The sequence below is a fragment of the Gavialis gangeticus genome, unplaced genomic scaffold, assembly GCF_001723915.1.
Source record: "Gavialis gangeticus isolate Ggan-Ray unplaced genomic scaffold, GavGan_comp1, whole genome shotgun sequence".
Classification (NCBI taxonomy): Eukaryota; Metazoa; Chordata; order Crocodylia; family Gavialidae; genus Gavialis; species Gavialis gangeticus.
This window is the reverse complement of record NW_017728995.1, coordinates 1,789,753-1,804,872: the sequence shown is the minus strand read 5'-3', so window position 1 is coordinate 1,804,872 and position 15,120 is coordinate 1,789,753. Positions and strand designations below refer to the sequence as shown.

At 38.9% G+C, this 15,120-nt stretch overlaps 3 protein-coding genes across 6 annotated transcripts in view; 2 read left to right on the top strand and 1 right to left on the bottom strand.

Moving 5' to 3' along the window:
• The window catches only part of MED12L (mediator complex subunit 12 like), a 412,540-nt gene that overhangs the window by 119,211 nt on the left and 278,209 nt on the right, over positions 1 to 15,120 (bottom strand). For 3 of the 4 annotated variants that reach the window (XR_002095000.1, XM_019503138.1, XM_019503139.1), the window contains exons 16-17: positions 1,798 to 1,945; positions 1,068 to 1,186 (exon numbers count right to left, since the gene is read on the bottom strand). Coding sequence is in view for 3 of the 4 variants with exons in the window: in XM_019503138.1 (XP_019358683.1) it covers positions 1,068 to 1,186; positions 1,798 to 1,945 (267 nt within the window). In the remaining variant the exon portion in view is untranslated. The remainder of the gene's footprint in view (positions 1 to 1,067; positions 1,187 to 1,797; positions 1,946 to 15,120) is intronic. The other variant, XM_019503140.1, reaches the window with a different exon arrangement.
• Positions 1 to 15,120, top strand: part of P2RY13 (purinergic receptor P2Y13) — a 27,169-nt gene that overhangs the window by 5,247 nt on the left and 6,802 nt on the right. Inside the window, exon 2 of the mRNA XM_019503145.1 lies at positions 12,296 to 14,940. The gene's annotated coding sequence lies outside the window, so the exon portion shown is untranslated. The remainder of the gene's footprint in view (positions 1 to 12,295; positions 14,941 to 15,120) is intronic.
• Positions 5,110 to 14,830, top strand: P2RY12 (purinergic receptor P2Y12). The gene is made up of 2 exons (XM_019503144.1): positions 5,110 to 5,399; positions 10,405 to 14,830. The coding sequence occupies exon 2, from the start codon at positions 10,429 to 10,431 to the stop codon at positions 11,437 to 11,439; it is 1,011 nt and encodes a 336-aa protein (XP_019358689.1). The 5' UTR covers positions 5,110 to 5,399; positions 10,405 to 10,428; the 3' UTR covers positions 11,440 to 14,830.

Below are 15,120 nucleotides of genomic sequence, written 5' to 3'. Positions count from 1 at the left end.
ATTGGAGGAAAACAAGACAGGTTTTCCTAGGAACTAAATGACTTTCCTATGAACTTTTTCTTCAATTCTGTAATTTCATTTTATAATTTTTTGTAATTTTAATTTTATGTGGTATTTAAAAAGGCATAATTTACATTTAAGAGAGTGGGTAAATTGGTGTTTTTTTTATTTTTTGCATTGTGATTTTTTTTAATTCATATTTGTTTTGTTAAGTTGTTTGGATTATACTAAAGACAAATCAAAGCAATCTATCTTAAAATAGAATAAAACCATCCAAAGGAATGTTGCCTCAAGTATGCAATCTAAAATATTTTCAAAATTATAAGATTTTCCCTTTTTTTCCCTTTACAATGTTTTGATAGTAAAATATAGTTAAAACCAATCTTTAAAGATATCATTAATTCCAGCATAGTAATAATTAACTTTTCTCCTGATGACTAAGTTTTGCAAGTCTATATTGACATATTAGCACATTGTGAAAGGAAACAAACTTGCAATTTCAGATAAAAATATCCATGAAAGGTCCACCAGCAAGTTTAAGCATTCCCTGTGATTTCTAACTTTATACAGGAACTTGGATGGTAAAAATAATAATAATAAAAGTTTTAACTCTAAGAAAAATTTAAGTGATTATCTTAACACACACACATACAGATTTTTAGATGAAAACACAGAAAAGATGTCATAATTTTTCAAGACTAAAGATAACTCGTGCCCCTAACCTGAGTGACCTCCTGTACAAAAAAAAAGATGAACAGAAAAGCCGCATTCATTTTTCAAGCAAGCAATAAATATTGTAGTTAATTGTCAGTCTAAATGCACAAACAATGAGCTTCCTAATACTTCAGATGAACAGCATATATTAATGACATTCATAACAGCTTTGTTAACATTTAAAAAAAAAAAACCCAAACATACTGAAGAAGATAATGAAGCAGCATTTTCCTTGCTTTTAGAGTAGTGAACTTAAAATTACTAATACACAGATTTCTTAGTACAATTTTTCTTCTGACCCAATTTGTAAATAATGAAGCTTAAATGGCTACAATTTTATGCAAGTCAAGTACCTGAGATGTCACCTGATGTTGATCAAAATATGACAGTTGCTGCAGTTTTGTGAATACAGTCTCTAGAGTTGGAAATGCTTCTTGTTTGTTCTTCCTGGCTTTTTGCCCTTCATCCCCAACTTAACAGATAAAACATTATTTTGGTCATTTCATATTTAATGGAGCCCATGTAGTTTTGCATTATTACTGCTTCAAAAGACATTAATAATTAAAATGTTTGGTTCAAGATAGCATAAGACAATTTGTCCCAGTCTTCCAGTGTGCTTGAAAAAAATACAGTTCATGATATATAACAGCATATAACTTCAGAGAAACCCTATTTTTAAATTTATTCAAATAAAAAAAAAAAAAAAAGCAACATGAGTAGAAAGAGTCGAAAAGTATTCTGACAAATTTTCTACAAAGGTAATGAATCTTTCTCTCTCTCTCAGGCTGACACCTGTTTTAGCCTGAACAAAATTATTTTTTTTTTACAGCTAAGTTATTCATCTCAAAATAGTAACTTAATTTATACAATACTAAAAACTGTAATGCTGCAGTTATAAGGCAGACCTACGGTAGGCATTTCATGCTGCAGGAATAGTATCAGTATTTGGCTGATAAACTGTGAAGGGGATGAAAGCCAAATAACATTAGAAATCTGCATAGTTCTAACAAGAACTTCTTCTACACATCGTGTACGGCAAACTATGGAAAGCTCAGTCTTAAACAGCAACACAAAGGCATTTACCACCCATTTCAGTAGTACTTTTCTTATTCAGGATCTTCAGGATATCTTTGGTAATTTTCTTTAGCTGATGCCTTGCCTCATCACGTTCTTTGCCAACACCATAAAGAAGAATCATGCGCTGGTTACATTCATGACTGGAAGATTCATCCTGAAAAATAAACAATGAAGCAATTTTGGTCATCTCTCATTGATCAGAACTTGAGGGAATAACAAAAGCACTCTTACTCTTAGTATAAATACAATCTGAATTTACTTATGTATAAGTCAGGGGTGTACAACCTTTTTGAATGTGAGGCCAGATCATGAACTTTTTATCACCCAGTGGGCCAGCAAGCCATATTCAAAGACCTTGTAGGAAGCGGTATCACATCATCCCCCCAAAACAAAAGTACAGTGTTTATTTTTGTTTGCCAGTGCAGCACCTCAGGCCTCAGACAACAGCTTGGAGGGCCACATGGTGGCCCACGGGCCATATGTTGGACAAGCTTGGTACAAGTAGTACAAACTAATTTAGCCAACGCTAGAGCTCCTGCATGCTTAACACTTCTGAAACTCAGATGACTTAAACAGATGTGTACACATACTCTTATAGTCCATACTATATGACAGTCCTCCCTCTTTCTCTCTCTCTCATATACTGAATATTTAGAATCAGAGATCCTGAAGCAGGAAGAAAGAGCTACTACACCTTTGCCTCCTTCTCAAATGGCACCTTGACAACCCAAACTTAAAGGCAGTGCTACTTAAGAACGAAACTCACATCAGCACCCTGTAAGCAGGTCCAACTAATTCTTAGGGCTGTGCAAAACATCACCATTTTGTTTCGACTACTGTTTTGCCATTTCAGTGGGATAGTGTTTTGTTTCAATGTTTTGTTTGGTTTTGTTTCGTTTCGAAGCCCTGTTCCATTTTGTTTTGCCGAAACTGTTCCAACACTGTTTCGCTGTTTCACCTATAAGCTATAATGGGGAATCACGAAAATGCCAATAACTTTGTCATTTCTTCTCCAATTCAGATGAAAATTGTCGGGATGGTAGCCCCTTCTGAGGACATGAAGCCTGACATATTTCAAGGAGATAGGTCCAGGGGTTTCTGGGAAACTGCACCTCAAGATGCTGACACGCAAAACTCATCTCACTTGCCGGCAGCAGCAACCTTCTGTCATCCTGCATGGAGATCTGGAGGCCCACACCCCCAGGAGGGCTGTGGGGATGAGCCAGACACCTCCAAGGGGTGTGGGCCCTCGAATCTGCACTTGGGATGACAGGAGGCTGCCACTGCTGCCTCGGAACAGCGCTGGCTGCGGGCTGCACCCAGCACTGGGAAGACTGGTGCTGCCACTGGCCCCAGGCAGCAGCAGCAATCTCCTGTCATCCCGCATGCAGATCTGGGGGCCCACATCCCCTGGAGAGCTATGGGGCAGTGCTGGACTCCTCCCAGGGGTGCAGACCCCCAGATCAGTGCTCAGAATGACAGAAGGCTGCTGCTGCAAGGATTACAGGAGGAGTCTAGCAGCACTGGGATGGTGGGTTGAGCTCAATGGGGCTGACGGAGCCACTCAGAGCACAGCCCTGTCTCTCCCCAATTCCCACCAGTGGCAGGAGGCAGGTGAGAGCCAGGGCTCCGCTCCGACCAGTTGTGCCAGTCCCATGGAGCTCAGCTCAGTGGCAAGAGGTGCTGGAAAGCCAGGGCCTCTCAGAGTGCAGCCTGGTGGTGGGAGGCAGGGGAGAGCCAATGGCAGAGCCACTCAGAGTGCAGCACTGGCCAGTGGCTCTACCCCACCTCCTGCCACAAGGCTCAGCTCCATCCCATGCCAGCCCCACTCCCTCCCCCTGCCCTTCCCCCACAGACTTAACTGCTGCAGGGGGGGTGCATACGCACATGCGTGCACACACTCAGCACCCCCAAATACTTTATATGCATAGGCGGAGAGAGAAAAAAATTAAGACAAGTCTGTGCTCATTTCCTTGCTTCAGTATCCTCACAGCTCTTTAGCAACATTAGCATTCTGATAAGAATCTCTCGGGGCTGGACAGGGAAAACAGTGAAGGGAGCAGGCTCCTTCCCATTTTGCTTGCTGTTTGTTTTTAACAGCTTTTAGTCCCCCTTTTTTATAGCCTCCATTTTCTGCCCATCACATTCCCCATCTCTCTGGTCTGCCTCACACTTCCATCAGTTAGCCTGCTATTTGTTCACCACCCATCTAGAATCCAGAACTGGATAACTTGTGTTCCCTGGGAGGTAACAAGTCCTTTTCCCCAGTGCATTTAAATTTAACATTGTTCTCTTACTAGCTCTCAGTGAGGTACAAAAAAAAAAAAACAAAACAAAACAAAACAAAAAAAACAAAAACACACCACCAGATTTTTCCCATGCATTTCACCTTAATATGGGAGTACACAGCTAAGGTGAAAACACAGAGGAATCTTTATAAAAAAAAACAACAAAAACCACCACCAGTGCACAGAAAACAAAATTAATTTTGTACTTTGATCATTAATATATACAGGTCATGACACCGACTAGAATTCACAAGTTGTTTATAGAAGGTCCTACAGATGACGATGAGGCTACATGTAATTTAATTCACACAAACTTGTTTTTATTGATTTTAAAAATCTGTATTTACTATTCATATGCGAGTAAAAGTTAATGTAGTTCCGCCCCTTTTATACAATACCAGTGTTTGCATTCTTGAATTTTTAGTTTTTTAAAAAAATATTTTCAGTTAAATTGATTTGTGCAATAGTGTACAACTGTCAGCTAACTGACCTGTTACTGCAAGCTATTTTATTTTCATTGTTTGAGTAAGTACAGATTTTTAAAAATCAATAAAAATGTATACTCTAATTTGTATTATGTTTCTTTAAATTCCTTCCTCTTACAAAGGGCTTTATATAATGTTAACTTGTAGTAAATACATTAGAAATCTGAAAATAAAATACAAGAAGAATCAATAAATTGTAAGGTAATATATTGCTAGTTGAAGCTAATAAATCACCACTTTAACAAATCATGTATATATTCAAATCACGTACACATTACTTCTAAGCAAATAATAGGAAAAGCAAAGCCTGAACATCTTCACTAATGATACACATACATAAATCACATCACAAGACAAAGATGCTTATGTTATTCTGAACTTTTCTAAAGCTTCACAAAGTACATGGTATGTAAATGCTTTTATAAGATACATGATCTGTAGTTTTATCAAATATTTCTGCAACTGGGATGAAAGCAGGAAGATAATGCACCTAATCCTTTTTTAACCAATTCTCTTTTCCCCCTTTTACAGGAAATAGAAGCAGAAGCACTGAGACTGTCACTCAGACCATGAGACTAACTCTCTACGCAATTGAAGACAACAGTTCCAAGCCAGAGGCTGTCCTAAATACTAAGGCTAAAATGTACTGCTTCCTCCCCATTCACTCTCTTGCTCTTTTGATCTGAAGATTTTCTTATAAACTAATAAGCATCAGGCTTAGAAAAAGGAAAGAAAAAAAGCAAGAAAAAGAAACCACAAATGACTCACTGCTAGCAATAATAACCTTCTATCACAGAGAAGACTTCACTTTTCAGCATTTGTCTACAGTGCAAAGGTAATTTTCTTTTTGAAAACGCTTTTCTGCTTCTTCACAGTTGTGCATAGCCATTTAATAATGATTTAAGTTGGCAGTAAAATGCTATTTTTACTTTAAAAAATGAAAGAAATTTATGAACCAGCTGATAAAAATCTGTGCAGACATAAAAACGAGCACCTATTCATAGAGTATATGTGAGAGTGTATGTGAGATGGTATGTCCATACCATCTCTTAAAACCTTGAGTGTCTGACATGCCTCATTTTAAATGAAGACATTAATACATCAATATTATCTCAATATAACCATTTTAGAATAGTATTATTAAAGTGCCTAAAAACTGTTCTTATTATAATTCAATTTGATGTTTCTCAATTCTCAAAAGATTTGGATTAAATATGATCAGATCCATGTTTTTTTATATAGAAGACCATCACATAAGAATTACCATTTACTGGCTCAGACCATAGGTCCATCTTGTCCAGTATCCTCTGTCACCCAGTGGCAGAATGGATGCTGAAAGGGAGAGTGAACAAGGTATGACCAGGGGTTTTTTCCACTGTTTCTCTCTCACTTACAGCCTCCAGCATTTAAGGTCAAAGAAGTTCTGATTCAGAGGCTGCACCCATAACTCCCATAATCAACAGCTACTGATGCCCCTTTCTTCTTAGAATCTGTCCAATCCCTTCTTGAATCTGGCTAAACTGTCAGCTTCTATAACATCTGGTGGTAACAAGTTCCACTTTTCAATAACACACCATGTGAAAAATTTCCTTTCATTAGTTTTAAACTCACTACCTACTAGTTTCATTTTGTTTGAATTCTTGTATTAAAAGAGACAGTAAATCATAAATCTCTATTTACTTTCTTCTCACCATTTAGTATTTTGTAAGCCTTTATTAAGTCCCTTCAAGCATCTTTTTTTCTGAACTGAGTAGGCCAAACCTCTTTAATCCCTCCTCGCATGAAAGTCCGTCCATACCATTAATCATGCTTACTGTCTTCTCTGTACCTGCTCTAGTTCTTCTACATCATTTTGAGGTGTCAGGATCAGAACTGGGCGGGCCCAGAATTCAAGGTGTGGACACACCATGGATTTATAAAGGGACATGATGATACTTTCTGTTTTGTTTACCATTCCCTTCTTAATAATCCCTAATACTTTGTTTGCTTTTCTGATGGCTGCTGAGCACTGAGCTGATATTTTTAGTGAACTGTCTACAGTGACTTCCAGTTCTCTTTCCTATGTGGTAACAGTTAAATGTACAGCCCATCATAGTGTAGGTATAGTTTAGGTTACTGGGTGAGGTTTATGCTCATATGCATCACTTTACACTTAGCCACATTAAATTTCACATGCCATTTAGTTGCCCATTCACTCAATAGTGCCAGATCCTTCTGCAGTTCCTCATAGTCTACTTTGTCTTTACCACTGAATAACTAACTGTGTGTCAAAAATCACAAAATCTGTATCAGTCACTTGGAAAACCCAGTGTGGATTACTAACTTTTATTAATAACTGAATAAACAAGCTCCTAAACTGAAACAAAACTTGAACTAAGATAGCTTTATTTTTACCATTAAATAGTCTGTAATAGAACTCGAGCAAGAACTTAACATTAGTCCTAATTCCAGAACACAATCAATTCAGATATTTTTTGCAGCAAAGGGGATAAATCATAATTTTGTACAACTTGTGGGTGCATATAACCAACATAAAAAGTAGGAAGACTCCTAGTTATTTGTGAAGAAACACAGATCACAGACACTGTAGACTGGGACAACAATGTAATACGCATTCGGAGACCTCTTCTCCTGAAAATGAACAATCTTTTATGTACAATTATTTAAAAGGATTTGTTAGTAAATATTTTGACTTGTCAAGATCCATTACTTTAAATAATTTATTTCTATTAACATCCTGCCAGATTAATTCTAGCAGCATTTCCCATCTTGTTTCACATTTTTCCACCTTGGACACGGACAAAGAAAAGCAACATTAAACGTATTAGTAATAAGCCACCATTTGATGCTTACTGTGTTTTCCAACCAACAGTCTCATGATGATTTCATATTCTGGCCTTCAGGAAATGCTAAATCTTTAATCTCAATAGCTGAGACTCTATAACCAATTATCTATGAACCTGAGTAAGTGCAGTTTTCATATCTAAAGCTTGAAACAGATGTCCATTCCTATATTATGATACCAATAGTCTATTTTTCCCCAAAGGTAGATTTGCTGTGGGATCATCATGTGAAGAGGTGGGCCTGGTTACTTAAAAAGCTTTAGGTTTGAAAGCTCCCCAGGTATCCACAGCAACAGAGAATGGAGAATGCTTCTGTGTCTGCTAACTGCACATCCAAACTTCTATTTCAATTTGTGACAACCAGAAGGCAAAACACATTCCTTGGCATACAGGTGTCTCCATTCTTGCCCAAAATATGAGACAGAGTTTGATAAGTGAGGTAGGACAGTTCCAGTATGTGAACACTAAACAAACTTCCTAACTGCAGGGACAACGTAGCTGCAGAACATTCACTACAATTTTCCTTCCACCAAACAGAAGCGACTGTGCAGCAGCACAGAAGCTAGCAAGTTGACAAATGCCTTAGTAGTAGCCCAGTTGGCCAGATGGAGTACTGAGGACGGGGATCAGCTACAGAGATCACAACTTGAGTGTCCTCCCATTATCTTGCTACAGCTGATCAGAGAAGCCAATTCATGTATCTTTTCCAGTTTCCAGCATCTGAGCTAGTGAAGGAACCACAACAGTATGCTTGGCTCAGACCCCACCCACTCCCTCCCCAAATCCTGAGCAGCAATAGCAGCAGCAAAAGGAACAATCCAAAAGTTATTTCATTTCCTCATTCCACCCTCACTACATAAGTACAAATTCAAATAACTGTAACATAGCTATGAGGACAAAGAGACAGACAGAAGACGATCTCAGAAGAAGTTTTAAAAAGGTGGTGTCAACACATGGAAAGAAATGAGCCCAAACCAAAGAGAAAGGAGATAAAACTGATAACATGTAGGGAAATAAGCATAGGCAAAAAAGAAATCAAAACATCAATCCAAAAAATAAAACGGTAGCAAAAGATAAACCCAAAGCTCTATAAATCTTGTGGAACTTGGGGACTGTGGCAGAAGTATGGATGAGGGGGAGTGGAGAAAAAAGAAAAGGTGGCAGAAATTTTTGTGAATGTACTCTTTTAGCTGTTTATCCAATCATCACTGTTAGACTACCCCCAAAAAGCAACTACTCTCACCTCTACATTAATGTGGTTCTTTTCTCCCCTCCCCATTTGAAAAAAAACGTGGTCAGAAGCCAAAATGAAATAAGAGTCCTGGCTCCTGGACTCATTTGTGATGTAGAAAGTTCAGTCATATCTAAAACTCCTGTTTCCCAAACTCTTTGGGGTGCATTGTCTATGTCATCCACAAGGTGGCACAAACAATACACAAAAGATGAGCTAACCCTTCTCCACAAAATATCTGTTTTAGGAAACATGGCATATAAGTGGCATTCCCAAAAGGAATACTCAGTGGGACAAATTCAGAGAAAGGAGTCTCACAGCATGACATACACCTTCTTCTGCTGCCTTCTACTTGTGCATCCGATCGCTTAGACCAGGATTGGCAAAATATGGCTCACAGGATGCATCTGGCCCACCAAGGGATTTTATATAGCCTGCAGCAGTTTCTTCAGCCCTGCCTGGCCCAAGGGTGCAGCCCAAGCTGTGGCACTTATGACCAGTCCCACCACCCCTGGGCACACAGCGGGGCTGGGGCAGCTGGACTCCACTTCCCAGCAGCCCCAGTGGCAGTGGTTCTTTCTAACTACCACTGCCAGTGTCACTGCCACTGCGAGATCTGGCCCTGCTGCTGAGGTACCCTGGCCCATCCACACTGCAGCCACCACTGGGGGCACCACACAGAGCAGGCAGGTGAGGCTCTCCATGGAGACTGGCCTGGCAGAGCACACTTGGCTGGGATGGGGCTGCAGGCAGGCAGGGAGCAGCTTCCAGGAACAGAATGGGTGGGCGGGGCCAGGGTTATGGGGCGGTTCACAGCACTGGCCTGGGGCCTAGGGCAGAGCCATGATCCAATCCCCACACATCACTGTGACAGGCTCTGGTTGCACAAGCAGGGGCACACTGGGAGCAGACTGCAGCCCTGCTACTGGCCCCCCAGTGTCACCGCCCCATGAGCCCATCCACGTCCTAGCTGTGGCTCCCCACTTGCCTGTGGCTTCATCCCATCTGCTTGGCCAAGCATGCCCTGCCCATAGGGGTCCTGGGTCAGTCTCCATGGAGACCCCAGGGCTGGGATCATTGGGTGATGACAACACGGGGCCAGGTCCTGGGGCAGAGCCATAATCTGCTCCCAGCATGCCCCTGCCCACAGAACTGGGGCAGAGCCACTTAGGGAGTTCTGGTGAGCTGTTGTGACCTGAGCCAGGTCATGCCCCTCCTTCCTCCCTACCCACACCAGCTCACCAAAAGTCCCTAAGCAACGCTCCAACCCAAATAATTGCCTACCCCTGATTTAGACTTAGATCCATTGGATTCTGCACCAGCATCAGTTACTCACACCCTTAGCAGATGGACTGAATCTAACTAAGGCTAAACAACATGAAGACTATATAATTTAGCAAACTATGTAAGCACATACTGAAACCTGCACTGACTTCTACTGCCCACTTTGAAGCTTTTACCACCATGACATCATCCTTATTGGGTACCCAAACTGGTTTTCTTATGCCAAAGGTGCTGCAATTCATTACAGACATGCCCTCAGAAGGTTTAAGGGAATCCAAATCTACCAAAAGTAGAAGATCTTCTAGAGTCGGTGTAAATTAAGACTGACCAATATAAACCAATGTCACCTCTGAATTTGGCACTTTATCTGTAAGTCTGTCATCCATGTGAAATGATAACTATAATTAATTATGCTAGCATAAATCCTAATAATATTCATAAAAGGAATATCAAAATAATCCTCATCTTTTCTGTTCTAACAGAGGGGAAAAGATATCAAACTACAAATGAAAGCTGTTCACAACTTGAGCTTCTCCAGAACTGATATCAACTGCACCAGCGACAACCAATTCAGTAAAGTTCTTTTCCCTGTGCTCTACACAGTTCTGTTTTTTGTGGGCATTGTCATGAATGGCCTGGCAATGTGGGTTTTTTTCCAAATCCCCAGTAAATCCAATTTCATCATCTTCCTTAAGAATACAGTAATTTCAGATATCTTCATGATCCTGACCTTTCCATTCAAAATTCTTAGTGATGCAAACCTGGCACCTTGGACATTGAGGGGATTCGTCTGTCGGGTGTCACAAGTCATATTTTACTTCACCATGTACATCAGCATTTTGTTTCTGGGTCTAATAACTATTGATCGCTACCAGAAAACTGTCACACCATTTAAAACATCAAGCAACCTTCTTAGCACGAAGATTCTGTCCGTGGTCATTTGGATAGCAATGTTTGCTCTCTCCCTGCCTAACATGATTTTGACAAATAAGGAACAGACACGTGAAAAAGTGAAGAAATGCGCTCTCTTGAAATCCGATTTTGGGTTAACATGGCATGAAATTGTGAACTACATCTGCCAATTAATCTTCTGGGTTAATTTGGTTATCATAGTGGTATGTTACATGCTCATAAGTAAAGAACTGTACAAATCATATAAGAGAACAAAATGCACAGGGAAAGTTTCTAGAAAGACAGTAAATTTGAAAGTTTTTATTATTATTGCAGTGTTCTTTATTTGTTTTGTTCCATTCCATTTTACCAGAATCCCCTACACCTTGAGTCAAACAAGAGATGTTTTTGAATGCTCTGCTCAGAACACATTGTTTTATATGAAAGAGAGCACCCTCTGGTTAACATCTCTAAATGCCTGCTTAGATCCATTTATCTATTTTTTCCTTTGCGAGTCTTTCAGAAAATCCTTGCTCAATATGCTACACAAACAGGTGTCTTCAGAGCTTGGAACAAAAATTAAAGAGCATACTGATGGAGATAGTTCTGAGGAAACTCCAATGTAGAGCTGAGATACATAAAACATTGCTATTTAGTCTACTTATTCCTATACTAATCATTTCAATTCTACTTCCAATAAAGTCAAAGGTTAGAATTTCACTTGCTTCCTTTGGAACTGAAAAAACATTCTCTACTTAAATCAGACACACTGGAACAGAGGAACTACTGATAATGGCCACAGTTTAGTAAAATGCTTAAAGTATTGTTTAACTTCAAGCTAAGTAGTCTCACTGAAGTCAAGGAGACAACTCACATCCTTGAATTTAAACATGTGCATGTATTCTTTGCTAGATCACAGACTATATGCTTACTACAATAATTATAAGGAAGATGCCAACTTTTTAGTCATGGAATGCTGGAGAATAATTTATTAATTGTGAATTTTTTGCAGAGAGAAGGTGAAATCCTAGCTGCAACACAATTAATCTTTAAACCTACAATCTGCAAAATGCTATTAAAGAAAATAAGGGCTAACTATACATTTATTAACAGGAAGCTATTATTTTACCTCCAAATGCCTAACAATTAAAAACAAGGAAGAGTATATATAAGCTATTTGCATTGAATTATAGCATATTAACAAAATTGTGATTACTGTATTCACCTTTGGAATGTTACTGACCATTTAAATAATTGTATTAAGTAAAAAACACTGCTGTTTCATAAGCAAATTTATCTTAACTTTATTTAACCCTGTAAATCCCTCACAATATGGTATGAAAGACAAGCAAAAGAACTATGGTCTTATAGAGAACACTATATAAATACATATGATTTTTTTAAAATAAAACTAAAAACTCATTTTGCAAAAAATGCCTGGGACTCAGTTGGAGGCAGCACTGAACAGATTAAAATTAAAAGTAGTAAGGTCAGTTTTGTTTCCTTTATTCCAGAGTTCTATTTTCTCTGTTTACTGAAAGTTGCTACACGTTTTTTATTTGGAATATCAGGAATGCAGCTTTGACAACAGTATAAATAATTCCAAGAGCAGAGGGCTTTAAGTAGATATAAAGTAACTGCTGCTACACTATACTGCTAGTGCAAATAGTAAGCAGACTCCCCCTCTGAACATTACCATGGACATTTCAGCTATTACTTTCACTATCTGTTCACTCACATACTAGTTTTTACAGAAAACTAACAATCTTTGGCCTGTTTTATAGCTTATTCTGTTGTTTGGAGTAAAACAAATATTTAACATGAGTCCATAGTTTTGTGTGTCATAATTAAAGCATCCTAGCAACTAAGAAAGTGTGACTGTGTTATATCATGGACAACATGAAACCAGTTACTGAACAGACTTTGTAACTAGCATAGTTACTCATGGAAGCATCTGTCAGTCCTGGCAGCTAGAAGCACATTTCACTGAATCCTTGAAGAAAGTCTTTCACCAACTTAATATAAAGACATTTCTTATAAAACAGCAACCATCATTATCTATGTGGTGTTTGCTGGGGACGTGCACCAGTGCAGCCACCCTTGTAGGGATATAGGTGAAATAGGTATATATGGATGTTTGTAGGCAGTTACATAGTCCTAGGATCCTTCACTTCAAAGGTATCCTACACCTAAATTCTTGATCCCATCAGATTCCATACAGCAAGAGGTCTGTTAAACTGTAACTTTCTCCAAAACAGGTGCAGTAAATGCTGCAGAGCATGTACATCTGCTTAACTCAGCAGGAAACTTTCCTAATGACTAATGTGGTGAACACTATTTATGGGCAAAACAGGGTTAGGAAAAAGGAAATTCATCCACTGTATCAGATTTATAAACAATTTCAGATAAGGACTGCCCACAATGGTGAAAATAAAGGTTGTAAATTGGGTCACTCATGGCACCCTACTGAGCAAGCAATAACCCTTATGAAAAGTAAGAGCAGCAGTCAGCATGCACACATCACGAGGCCCTACTCAGCCTTGAATGTTCTCATGGGTGATGCAGAAGAGGAAGTCCAGGGGCACATGCATGCAGCATCAACAACATACCCAAATGAAAAAAAAAAAACAATAATCCAAATGAAAGTATAGTTTCACAATTTGATTTAGGTTTGCTTAAGCCTTACATGTACATTTGGTAGTAAAGACTTCTCAAGAGGAAAAGCTCCAATTTGAGTGATTTTCCAGAAGATTTTAACCCCTAACCTACCACTGACATGGTATAAGGGTGATTTTTGCTTCCGGTTCCCTGGTCTATTCTCAGCAATTACTCGCTTCATACAGATGTACGATGTGGTTCACAAATGTTGCGCAACTCAGATTTTGCAGCTGAGAAAATTCGTGGTTCTTTTTGCTTTCTTAAGAAGGGACAAAAAACAGGATTTCCTGTCACTGAAGCAGCACTTACAGGAACCCATAACATCCATGGACAATGTAGTAAGCAGCAAAAATTTCACTCAAAGGTGCACTATGTGGAAAGTGCCCCTTCCCTCTCCTTTCCCCTCCCCCCCAGAAATTTACAACACTTACCAATTTGCTTACCATATTAGAAAACAGCTTACATTGCAAGAAATGTAAAGAGTATAAAATACAAAAGAAACTCAACCTAAAATGGTATAAGGCATCATAGCTGCAATGCACACAGGGAAAGGTCAGGTTTGGCTACTTTGCTGTTTTCACTAACAGTCAAACACATATATGTAACAAAAATTAGCTCTCACCAAGGCCAAGTGGAAGGACAAAGCCAGGAAAAACAAGTGGGGATTTTAAGTAATGGACTCATTAATAAAAAGCCCACACATTTCTATTACAAATAAACTTGAGCAGATGCACAGATACACAAAGCTTATACACAGTAATCCTCAGTGACAGAGGAATGCATAAGAACGCCCATAAAGTCTTGCTGTGGCCTGACTTACACACCACAGACATATATACAGCGCCTACAAAAACATGCTGGTCCACAGCTTTATGGCCCCTCTGCACCAGACCAAAACATAATTGCAGCTGTATATCTATAGAACAGAACAGTGGAAGCAGACCTTTTAGGAAGTAGGTGTACGTGATTAAGTCATTATTATTTCCAGTACCACTATATGTCAAAGAAGATACATAAAACACAAACTGGCCTTAATTGGAGGTAAAGTCAATACCCAGATCTGAACTTTTCTACTTAGAAACATAATAACTGCCTATAGTATTATCCACCCTGTCAGGGATCCTCTTACTGACAAGAATCGGTAATAGTTGTCTTAGTTGTTGTCTGAGGTAAAAAATAGATCTGCAGAGGTTTTATCATGGAAACTTTGCCTCCTAAGATTAACTAAAGATTGAAAAAGCCTCTTGTATGCAAGTTTTAGGCTTGTCTGTGATTACAGAATGAAAGCAAATATGTACCCATTAGTACACAGAATGGGTTAATAATTCAATGCATCACAAAGCGGAAGGAAACCTAGGGGAAAAAAGCAAAATGAAACCGTTCCCATCTGAAGATATATTACCCCATTCTTAATGAACTACTGAAGGCTTCAGTCGACACAAAAACTGCAATCATTTCCTTCAAAACAGGTGAATTTCTTTTCTTATAACCTTTATACAGGTATTCATACCAAGCCGTCTGCATACATGTGATGCTCAAGTCAAGTAGACTTACTTAATATGTAAACTGTAACATGCAAATTATATGAATAATTCTTAGTTTATGTCCTTTATACAAAGAACTGTTTTAGAATTTTGCTGAGAAATGAA

Bases quoted from the DNA above. Each gene is read 5' to 3' on its own strand.
- P2RY12 (XM_019503144.1), top strand. From the start codon at position 10,429: ATGAAAGCTGTTCACAACTTGAGCTTCTCCAGAACTGATATCAACTGC.